Genomic DNA, 12,230 nt, shown 5'->3' with positions numbered 1-12,230 from the left:
GCTGTCTGTCTGTGTCCTGTCCTGCGTGTTGAGCGGTAGGACTGAACTGAAGAGCTTGGCCTGTGGGCTGGTGAAGAGGAGAGCCCTGGTTTTATGCAGGAGTTGGAGGTGTGAAGTGACACCTCTGCAGGCCCTCTCAGGCCATCAACATGGCTTCCCAGAGCTTCTCAGAGCTTCCCAGAGCTCAGCCCTACTGGACAGAGAGAGGCGCCACCATGCAGTCCTCTGCTGGGAAATAATACAACTACTGCTGCTCAGAGATAGACGTGTCAAATTTGACCCCTGACCAAAACAATAAACATTTTTGCTCTCATAATGTTTTTGCCATTGTGGCCTCAAGTCATCTGGTTTTGTAATCATTTCCATCATGAGATACATCAGCCAATGATTTGAAAAAGGCCACTGTTCATAAGTTATTAATTTAGACCATAGTGGTTCAGAGGCTGAATTTTCAGATTCATTGACTGCCTTAATTTTTCATGAGGTGGGAAATGTTTGCTCCAATCACAATGACTGAAACAAATGTTTATGGATATAGAGCCATTATTACACATTAAATGAAATATTATTTCATATTTATAATAATTGTCAATCAATCCATCACTTGATCATTAATCATTGATATAACATAGGGGAAATTTGAAAAACTGCTGCATAATATCATTTTTAACAATAAAAGTCAGTTATAGCATACCATCTCCTGGGCATGGCATTATGTGTACATTTGGGTCATCACAGCCCACTATGAAAGGTCTTAATTATGTTTGATTATCTCTTTAGTCCCAGTTACACGTGTGGTGTGACTTTCCATTACTGGTTCACACAGTGGTTGTGTCTTTAGCTGAGCTCATTAGAGGTGCCAAGTGACGCCTTGGCTGTGAGAGAGTCACTCCTGACTCTTCTCTGAACCTCTAAACTGACCATCGGTGTACTCTGTGACCGGTTGACCTGTCATGTTGTGGTTTTAGGTTGCCATAGTAGATGTGTACATTCACCCTGAATGACACATCTGTACCCCTCCCATACCAACACACACTCTTATACATTGACATTAATTCAAATATGAGCCAAAGAGAATGTTATTGATAGTTACGCAACCACTAGTAGCACCATAAGCAATGGATGAGTTGCCCACCTGATGCACTGGGACTGAAGCCTGGTTTTGTTAACTCGTGAACATCTCCATGGGAAACAGTGCAGGATTAGGAATTACATGACCCATTTTGACCCTTGGTGAACAGGTCAAGATCACTGAATTTCCCTCTGTAGATAGATCAAGTATATAACTGTGAATAGAATGTCTAGATCTGGACATTGTGGGAAAAAAATGACTTACAGCACTGTGCTGTACACACAACTTTGCATTTCCTTATGTGACTAAACATTGAATCCACAAAAGAAAATGTGTTAATTTCATTTGAGAGTTGAGCTACCGGATACTTGAACATGCTTGCCAATCATTCTCAGTCACATTTCTAAGTGGAGCCAGTAGTGTATCTGTATTGCAGTGTTCCATTATTGTACACATTGTACAACGGTTGGCATCCATCCCCATCCCCAGCTGCCCTGGCCCTGAGTGACCCTAGGCTCACCCTGGTCAGGGTAAGAGGGGCCAGTGGGTCTGAGGGGGTGAGGCCAGTGGGCCTGTGGTGGCCTTTGGCACCTCAGAGTTACAGCTAGAGACAGAGCTGGCACCTGTCCTGTCCGCCCCCCACGCAACCAGAAACCTCAGCCTGCCTGACATGGTCCAAGCCTTCCCAGGTGCGCACACTCAGCACTCCACAGTTGTTTAAAGCAGTGAGTCTAGTTTTTGCCTTAGAATCCAGTTTGTGGTTTTAGAGAAGAGCTGTGATGGATTTTCACCAGATTCATATTTGTATAGCAGTTAACCTCTATTATGTCCTGTATAATTGTTTGCAATTCCTCATACAATATGCAGACCAAGGAATATGATTGATTCACTGTTAGTATTCTGTCCTGCCCTACCTATAAATATCCACAGCTCCCATTTTTACTCTTGTATTGGACCTGGTGTCCTGATGTTGTCCATGGGGAAGTGAGTTGTTTCACACCTCTGGTAGAGTAAACATCACCACCCACAAATCTACCCCCCCCTTCAATGCTCTCTGTTGAGGACCATCCCCCACGCCTCCAATGTCCCCCCACTCAAAACAGGTGAAATGACGGGAAGCCCTGAATGGGTTCTATGTCTGACTCAAAACATCTCAACCAAGCGTAAAGAGAGCATGTTTGCAACTCAGAATGAATGCCTTATGAGAGTTGTGTAGTTCCTCATGCTCGTGTTTTACACCTTTCATATCACTGGAGAAACCTGAACCAACCAGGTCTGTCTATCACCGAGTGGTGTATTACAGCCCTAATGCCAAGTAGAAACCAGACATCGCTCACAGTACACTGATAGATTGATTTTATTTTTTTTCACAGTCACAAAACGAAACATGTATGTGAAATGAATGTCTTTTACCGTGACAGACAGTATTTTGAGATCAAAATAGAAAAATCAAAGAACAAAGCATGGCTTTTTCTGTTTTACAATGACGGACACAGAAACTAACTCAGAAAAACAAACCGCCTAAGAACTGTATTCATAAGCCGATCCCTTGATAACGGTAGTGAAGCAGTTCAAACATATGCTGGAGAAAGAAACAAGGTTTTATTGAAAACACTGTGTACCTTACGGCTCGACAGAACCATTGCATTCAGGTAAGGCGGATAACTTCCTGCAGCTCAGTTGATAACAGATCAGTGTATGTTTTCAAGAGAGGTATAACAGGTATTAATTACTACATAATGTATCGGCAATAATGTGATTGTGTCTACCTACGGAGGATGGTACAAGTGCTCGATAGACTAGCTAAAGGAAACCAAAGCTACACTTTGAAGAAGGATAATTCAATATCACCTTCATTCTTGCTTTGTAACTTTCTCTATTTAAAATGTCTTACGTTATTGTGTGAATATAGTGTAGATACAATAACGATAGTCAAATGTAAAATAGTGTTTCAACAGCAAAGCGTGTAACTGTTTGATTGTTAGTATGACAGAAATAATTGGAAAAAGTCTTGTTTTGTATTGGAAAAGAAATGCAATTGGCTCCTCAATACTTGACAAGAATCAGCTTATGAATGCTTAAACTAACTAAAGTGATTGTTAATTCAAGCCGGTACAAGCTACAATCCAGTCAGTTATTTACATTGACACAGACAGCAAACATCATTCAGACTACTTGCTTTTTGAACAACACATGAAAAAGACACAGAAACATTACCTGGTAGGTAGATAACACACATACACACACACACACACACATGCAACTCAGTCGACAGTTATCAGTAACAGCACTGTGTGCTTCAGTGAATCCCCCATCCCCAATACAATAAGAGCATTTCCCCCACATATTGTAAAACACATTTTCCTTCATAATTCTATGTGGTACCACTTAAACAGAAAAACTAAAGATGTCGTCACATAGACAACACAAATAAAGCACAGCCAAGAGCATCATGTGCAGTAACATGGAGGCTGAAACTGATAACATTTACAAGCAAGCACACAAACACACTCTAGGACCAACCAGTTTGCTAAATGAAGTTGCTAGTTAGATTCAATTGTGAAGTTGGACCACAAAAATCGACAAATAAATTGATTTATTGTGGTTTCCAAGGGCAAATACTGCAGTAAATTGCAGTTCTATGTTGTTTCTCTTGTGGCGTCCTACTGATGTACTATAACTTCTTAACACTCAACTAAAGTTAGAAATTCAAAATTACAGTACAGATGTGGTGAAGGATATTTGCTGTTCTCCCACTCCATAATGTAGGTTGATTGTAACACAAGACAAGAACAGGGAGGGAGTGCTACAGTCTACAGAGAGTTTACATTTTGGCGAGAAGGTAGAGGGTGTGAGTTGAGAACTATTCATTGAGGCAGGGCCAAGATAAAAAAAACGTAATTCTGGCAGAACAAAACAACAGTACGTGAATTCAAAATGGCACTGGGGAAAGATTTCCATGACCAGAAATCTGTTTCTGGTTACCAAAGTCTCCGTCGAGGTTTATACATTTTCAGATTTTTAATCTCGTCTCAGATGTACAGTATCATACATTAGTAGGGCAAATTAGGATTCATAGACTGATACATAAAAGATTGAATTTGAGAAAATGTCCATTTGGTCCCAAGAATAATTTATATACGGAGTAGATTTTAAAGCATTTCACTCCAAACACGTCATAACTGGGGAGACAGAACAGACAATGAAGCACACTGTTAGTTAGCATGTTATTAAAGGTTCTCAATATGTTGCTGGAACAAACTCCTGTCAATTCCTGTTGGTTAAAGCCAATCTTGCGTAATGCCTGTGTGTCTCTCAGAGTAACTCCGCCTGTAAAGGTTGCTCCTGGCACCTTTGACCTTTTGGCCAGTATGACCACCTCACTGGAGGATCTTCTCCCGGGTCTCGGGTAGCTTGAGGGCCACCAGGCCTCCGCACACCAGAGCAGCACAGGAGAGGAGAATGGGGACGACTTTGGTGACCCCCACAAAGGAGGCAAAGATGGAGCTACCCAGGATAGCAGCCAGTTTACACAGGGCATTCAACACCCCAAACGCTGTGGCTCTGTGGGAGGAGGTTAGGGACACAGGATAAGTACCCACAGGAAACTAACTTTATAACTTTCTAATAATGGGTTGACATATTTCAAAGAGTATAAAAATCAATCATACGATATAGTATAATCTAGCTATTTCCAATACGCCTAATCTAAGAAATTGCTGTACTGTACCTTTTGGAGGCTGGGTAGAGTTCCACTGTGATGACCTCGATGCCGTTCCATGCTGCCACGCTGACCCCACAGAACAGACACTGCCAGGCTATGATGGCCGCCTGACTGAAGCTTAGGAACAGGAAGAAGGTGCACCCAGCTGAGATTAGCATGGAGAGGCCTGCAGAGAGAGGAGCAGAGCGGGCTCACGGTAGAATGTCGCTTAGCTCAGTGGCACGTCGTATGCAGAAAGTGATGTAGCCGTGAGGTGTGCTGTACGATTAATTCACACTTCAATGTTCTTTGATCATATTTCAAGGCTCACACCCATAGATTTAACTCCATAACACCTTTCTCATCTGACAATTGCAGAGCAGAATCCCAGGAGGGCAATAGCTGAGCTGCTGCTCTACACAGTATCTGCACTTGTCCTACCTGTCCATTGTAAGAGCTAATACAGCTAAAATGAAAGGAAGCTTTTACCATTGTACTTTGTCCAATGCAGACCTACTCACCTATGATTTTGACCCTGCCTATCTTCTCCATGAACAGAGCTGATATAATGTTGCCGGGTAGAACAGCCAGGGACCCCAGGAAGCTGACCAGGTAGATAAGCACGTCGTTCTCCTCGTCGATGTCCAGGTGACAGCCCCTCTTGTTGTGGAGGAACGTGGTGTTCTCCAGCTTACAGTCTATGAACTTCTCCTCATACAGGTCTGGAGAAACCGTGACAATGGCATTGATAACATAAATAGTATACATGGAGCAACATGCATGACTTTGCAATTCTTAGTCCATTGGTCAATATGTACTGTCTTTTTACAGTGAAACATAGCAATAGTAATTGATGATGCTGGCATGCATTAGATACTGTAAGGTCACAATGTTTCATTCATATTGAGCAGGACTTGATTATTGCAAAAGTTTAATCTCCGTTTAACCTTTTTTTCTTTTGGAAACTTTCCAAAGGGTTAAACTTGTTAACAATGTGATGCATTGGTTGGCCTACTGTAACACCTCCAGTGGCCCCCACCTGTGTTATAGAAGACGGTGGATCTGATGGTGCAGTTCTCAAACATTGTTTCAGTGGACTTGATGTCCTCAAAGTAACAATCTTCAAACAGTGAATCCTCAAACTTTACAGACTTCATCTCCATGCTGATGAACCTAAAGGGATGGAACACAAAAGCATGATTCCTGACTTTTTGACCAAGTGGCACACAGCTAACTAATGGTTACATGCTAGAATGGCAGACAGCACTATCCCTCTTCAAAATTGTCTGTCGAATTTTGAAAGAAATGATACGTTCCATCAGGGGCACAACTTTCACTGGGGATGGGGCCCCACATTCTGAAATAGCTTTTTTGCCCCCCCCCCCCCCCAGTTGTATCATTGGACTGTGATACAAATCGAGGCAAATGTGTGCTTTAGGACCATGCGGATGCCTCCGAGCGGTCGGGTAGTGTTTATCTGACTGGATAAAAAAAAATTATTATTATTATAATTATGTCCACCCGACGTCTAGAACCAAAGTTGCGCCCCTGGGCGCCATACTTACATAGAATGATATGTTACATTGTCATATTAAAGAGACATGATAATGAAATGACTGTTGTAATATTACTACCCGTGGTACTGTGGTGTAGTAGTGAGAATGGCCAGAAGGGGACGATAGAGGTGACATACTTGTCATTGATGTATTCTCCCTCTCTGTGGATCTGATTCTCCAGGGAGAAGTTGAAGTGGAAGCGTTCTACTCTCTCTCTATGGAACACCTTGACTTTGGATTCATACTCCTCTTGCTGCAGGTATTTGATCATGTCAGGGAACCACACACCCAGTCCATAGTAACTGAAACACAACGGTAACAAGAGTTATTGGACCAATGTAAAAAGGAACATTGACAACCAACGTTAGAATACACATACAGTATTTTTGCATCCTGATTGGATACCATTTGTGATGCAGTCTTGATACATTTACAATCAGCTTCACACACTATATATACACTCTTACCTCTTTGGCATCACATATATTGTACATATATTTACCTGAAGGCCATGGTGAACCAGATGATGGCCATGAACAGTGTACTCAGTCTCAGCTCAGGTCCCAAGAGAGAAGCAACGTTCTTCAGCATCTGCAATGAAAACATGGCATAGTGACACGTCACCTACTAATAGCCTGTTACTGTTAATGTTGGTCTCATTAGGTAACACGTTTGTTTTCAGGACATTTTGGGGCCTACCAGTTTGCACAGAGTGAGGGTTCGAACGGCCCATCGCTGTATAGCCGTCCCTGTGGCACTCTGGATCTCAATGAACTCATCCTCATTGGTCTTAGGAGCCTTGATGTGGGTCACCTGACGGGAATGAAATGATGTTCACTCCTCTAGTTAGGTTTCATTATATTCTGTGATGCTGAGAAACGGCAAAGCAGCCCTTCAAGAGCGTGTTATTTATTGTCAAACTGTTGTCGTGTCTCCACTCACCTGGAAGACCTTCTCAGGCTGGCCCTTAGCCCTCCAGTTGGTGTCATGAACATTCTTCAAGATCATCCAGGCCTCGTCATGTTTGGCATTCTGACAAAGACAATCACATACTCTGAGTGAAACCTTAGGATAGTAGTCCACACACTTTTTATCGATCAGTTTTGTTTTATCTAACAAACTCGGTGTTGATTTATGAACGGAAAAAAATTATCGACACAATATGTTAAACCCAGAGTATAAAGTTCCTGAACTGTTCATCTGTGAACAATCTTTAATTGGAGAAAACAGATCTTACTTCCAGGAGGAACCTGGGGCTCTCAGGCATGAACATGAGTCCCACAAGGGAGGTGATGGCAGGCAGGGCACAGACCAGCACAAACACCCTCCAGCTGTGGAACTGGAACTCTGTCCCCATGCTGAAGCCCCAGCCTGGAACACAATACAGCCACAACACAATCCTTATTCATTCTCTACATCTAGACTCAAGAGCCTGGAATACAATACAGCCAAAATCTCTCAATGTGTCTAGAAAACAATCACAGTAAGATATACTAAAAGGGCATTATGATCATTTTCACAATTTCACAGTATTATTCCAACCTCATAGTGTTGAAATATAAAACACAGCAAAATCACATTTTGGACTGCACTGAGATGTATTTCAATGCAAACCTAGAGTAAATGACCGGTACTGAAATATATTTTACTGTGCGTTTACAGACTAATATCTTTAAAAGATCTATCAGCCAAGTAATGAACTCAATACATATGCTATAATTTGGTTACATTTACACAACATCCAGTACACAGACCACTGTAGCTAAACTTGCTTATGTCAGCAAGATAATATTGATCCCAGGTCATAGTAAGAGTTTCCTGTTGAGTGTTTAGTGTGTACTATACCGTAGCGAGGGATGATGCCCCAGGCAGTGAATGAGGCGTAGATGCCCCCCACCATCCAGAACATACACAGCCAGCTCAGGTGCTCCCCTCTCTTATCCATCTGCAGGAACTCTGAGAAGTAGGAGTAGACTATGGGGACAGAGCCTCCGATGCTGAAGGGAGAAACACAGGATTAGTATAGGAACTCACCGAGATTGTAGACTACACAACAGATGTGTAATCTTGCAAGTATTATCTTTATTTAATGGTCCAATGCAGCGTTTTTTTGGGTAACAATGAATTACCTTACTGTGATTGTTTTCAATTAAAATGGTCAAAAAGAAAGAGAAATAGCTTCTTAGCAAAGAGCAATTTCTCAAGCAAGAATTTTGCTAGGACTATATGTGAGTGTCTGAGTGGGAGGGGACAACTGAAAACTGGCGCTTATTGTCAGAGAGGTTTGGAACACTCTTTCTTATTGGTCTATTAAGTAATTGACTGCCTGGTGATGTCACAAGGCAGGCCAGAACTCCATCCCACCATAACAGGCTGAAATTTCAAACAGCTCTTACACTAAAAGGGCATTATCATAATTTTCACAATTTCACAGTATTATTCCAACCTCATAGTGTGGAAATATAAAACACAGCAAAATCACATTTTGGACTGCACTGAGATGTATTTCAATGCAAACCTAGAGAGAAAATTACTGGTACTGAAATATCTTTTTGGAGCAGGAGACATAAAGGAAAATAGTATTTTTTTGCAGATTTTTGTCAGTAGTTTGAGCTTCCACAAATATCCAAACATACATGGATACACATGGAACTAATACACCATGCTCTTGCAGCTGAGCTTTTCTTTTTACACAACACAATGTTTTTGCATACTGTAGCTTTGACCTGATTCTGGAGTCAGTAAGCATAAGCTTACATCCCTGTGGAACAACGCTATTCTGAGACAGCACAGTGCTGCGTTGTTGTAGGAGGAGGAAGGCTCTGAATGTGTTGTCCTGCAGTAACTATTTCTTCTTTGTTGTAGTTCTTTAGAAGCTGTGTAAGCGTCACGTCGTGCGACACATACGTAACATTGTGCAGCACACATTTTATCAGGTGGAGAGGATCATGTTCAGGTTAAGCCCCAATCCCAGTGACAACCCAAATTCCTTCGAGTAGCAATTCATCCCTTGTTTCCACTTTCTCTATAGACGGGGGTCTTTCTTACCCGATGCCAGAGAAGAGCCTAAAGAAGAGGAAGAAGCCGTATCCCTGGGCGAAGGAGGAGAGGAAGGCGAAGACACAGTTGACGGTGAGGGCCCAGATCAGACACTTCCGGCGGCCCAGTTTGTCTGCCATTCCACCCCAGATGAACGCCCCAAACATCATGCCCAGGAACACTATCAAACCTGCAGGGGAGAGGCAAGACACAGTCAGAGGCCAGCACAGCTACAGTTCACTAGCAGACATGTATCTAGTGATTTGAACTCTGTGAATAAAGTGAAAGGCAGATTCCACTCAACACACTGTTGAGATGACCATACGTTCTGGTTGTGACCATACATTCTGGTTGTGACCATACGTTCTGGTTGTGACCATACGTTCTGGTTGTGACCATACGTTCTGGTTGTGACCATACGTTCTGGTTGTGACCATACGTTCTGGTTGTGACCATACGTTCTGGTTGTGACCATACGTTCTGGTTGTGACCATACGTTCTGGTTGTGACCATACGTTCTGTTTGTGACCATACAATCTGTTTGTGACCATACGTCTGGTTGTGACCATACGTCTGGTTGTGACCATACGTTCTGGTTGTGACCATACGTTCTGTTTGTGACCATACATTCTGTTTGTGACCATACGTTCTGGTTGTGACCATACGTTCTGGTTGTGACCATACATTCTGGTTGTGACCATACATTCTGGTTGTGACCATACGTTCTGGTTGTGACCATACGTTCTGGTTGTGACCATACGTTCTGGTTGTGACCATACATTCTGGTTGTGACCATACGTTCTGGTTGTGACCATACGTTCTGGTTGTGACCATACGTTCTGGTTGTGACCATACGTTCTGGTTGTGACCATACGTTCTGTTTGTGACCATACAATCTGTTTGTGACCATACGTTCTGGTTGTGACCATACGTCTGGTTGTGACCATACGTTCTGGTTGTGACCATACGTTCTGTTTGTGACCATACATTCTGTTTGTGACCATACGTTCTGGTTGTGACCATACGTTCTGGTTGTGACCATACATTCTGGTTGTGACCATACGTTCTGGTTGTGACCATACGTTCTGGTTGTGACCATACGTTCTGTTTGTGACCATACATTCTGGTTGTGACCATACGTTCTGGTTGTGACCATACATTCTGGTTGTGACCATACGTTCTGGTTGTGACCATACATTCTGGTTGTGACCATACGTTCTGTTTGTGACCATACCTTCTGTTTGTGACCATACGTTCTGGTTGTGACCATACGTTCTGGTTGTGACCATACATTCTGTTTGTGACCATACGTTCTGGTTGTGACCATACGTTCTGGTTGTGACCATACGTTCTGGTTGTGACCATACATTCTGTTTGTGACCATACGTTCTGTTTGTGACCATACGTTCTGGTTGTGACCATACGTTCTGGTTGTGACCATACATTCTGGATGTGTTTTTATGGATCCCAGCATTGTATTTTAGGGAACATATAATTTACAGAGTTGTTCTTGAATTGCTCAACTACTAAAAGAGCCCAGTAGCCCCAGCACATCGTGATAGCTGGGCATTGGTGACATTTTGATGTTGTCCACCGTGGGGCAGGCTTGTCCATCTCTCCTGAGAGATGACGGCCTAACCCGGACAAAATGCAGGACAATGTCCTATGGACAGTATTGAGAAATCTCTCATTAATGAAATAATTTGTGTAATAAAAAACATGTTTAGTTGGACACACTCAACGACAAACTGTTAGGTGAGAATTATCTGTTAATTGAATGATTAGAATATTCCGCCCTGAAACATATAATTGTATGGAAGTGATTAGAATGTATAAAATCATAATCAATAAATGTGTAGTCCTAGTCAGAATTAGTGTAAAGACAATATGTCTTTATGGTATTATAAACACAGACTGTCTGAGCTTGGTGCCGACCTGGCTAGAGATTTGGGAGGGAACAGGGAGTACGTGTCAAGAACAAGGTCACTAATCTCTGTCGCCTGGGTAGCAGGACATGTGTGTGCGTCTGTTTGTATGTATGTGTGTATGTATGTGTGTATGTGTATGTGTGTGCGTATGGTTGTGTGAATGTGTGGGCGTGAGAAGTCAGTATAAAATGAATTGTTTTGTATTCTTGATTGGAGAACGTTCCCGTGAATAAACCTTTTTGACTATTTAGCTGGGCCTCCATCTGTTTCATTCGACCAGGATCTTACAAATTCTGGTTCGCAGACTGAGTAATATAATTAAATTGGGTTATGAACCTGGAGAACAAAATTCTCTTATCCCAAACATTTATTGGAATAATTGTACATGTTTATACCCATTTTTTGTACTCTGCATTCTTACTCTCTCAAGTGCTAGGTCAGAGAGGTAAAATCGTGTTTCTAAGGTAACAACAGACTAAGTGTTTTTGGTCAAATTAATAGCCTTGAGTGGTCTTTTGTAAAGCCTTAACAATGGTAACAGGTATGCTATTTAGATGTCATAATGATTTTTTTGTGTTTTTACTTCTCAGTGGGGTGTCTCTTTTTAGAACATACCGTTTAATGTGTACCTTTGTCCATCTTGCAAAGCTTGGCTGGAACAAGTATTTTTAGCATATAATGAAAGCCTGCGTCAAGTATAATTTTCTTTTAGTTCAAGTAAATGCTGACATTTGATAGAATCCTGTAGTTGGCTGTGTTTGTGCCTCAGCAAGCAAGTACAGTATTTTCAGATAAAGACTATTTAAGCCCCAGATAAGTACCTATAACGTATGTGACCCTTCCAGTACTTTTCTGTGACACTTTTCTATGCACTGTACTGTATATGTACGCCTAAAGCTTCCCTCAGCTTACATGTAGCCTATCAACCATAC

At 42.0% G+C, this 12,230-nt stretch overlaps 1 protein-coding gene across 2 annotated transcripts in view; it reads right to left on the bottom strand.

Annotated features, from left to right (window-relative positions):
- Positions 1 to 2,413: 2,413 nt before the first annotated feature.
- sv2bb (synaptic vesicle glycoprotein 2Bb) overlaps positions 2,414 to 12,230 on the bottom strand; it is a 43,623-nt gene continuing 33,806 nt past the window's right edge. For both annotated transcript variants that reach the window (XM_055934485.1, XM_055934484.1), the window contains exons 3-13: positions 9,380 to 9,560; positions 8,177 to 8,328; positions 7,569 to 7,702; positions 7,274 to 7,363; positions 7,031 to 7,144; positions 6,834 to 6,922; positions 6,469 to 6,633; positions 5,815 to 5,948; positions 5,297 to 5,497; positions 4,803 to 4,962; positions 2,414 to 4,636 (exon numbers count right to left, since the gene is read on the bottom strand). In XM_055934485.1, the coding sequence (XP_055790460.1) occupies positions 4,453 to 4,636; positions 4,803 to 4,962; positions 5,297 to 5,497; positions 5,815 to 5,948; positions 6,469 to 6,633; positions 6,834 to 6,922; positions 7,031 to 7,144; positions 7,274 to 7,363; positions 7,569 to 7,702; positions 8,177 to 8,328; positions 9,380 to 9,560 (1,604 nt within the window). In that variant the 3' untranslated portion in view covers positions 2,414 to 4,452. The remainder of the gene's footprint in view (positions 4,637 to 4,802; positions 4,963 to 5,296; positions 5,498 to 5,814; positions 5,949 to 6,468; positions 6,634 to 6,833; positions 6,923 to 7,030; positions 7,145 to 7,273; positions 7,364 to 7,568; positions 7,703 to 8,176; positions 8,329 to 9,379; positions 9,561 to 12,230) is intronic.

The sequence above is a fragment of the Salvelinus fontinalis genome, chromosome 9 (genome assembly GCF_029448725.1).
Source record: "Salvelinus fontinalis isolate EN_2023a chromosome 9, ASM2944872v1, whole genome shotgun sequence".
NCBI classification, from domain to species: domain Eukaryota; kingdom Metazoa; phylum Chordata; class Actinopteri; order Salmoniformes; family Salmonidae; genus Salvelinus; species Salvelinus fontinalis.
Note: the sequence above shows the minus strand (reverse complement) of the source record. Positions and strands in the feature narration are given on the sequence as shown.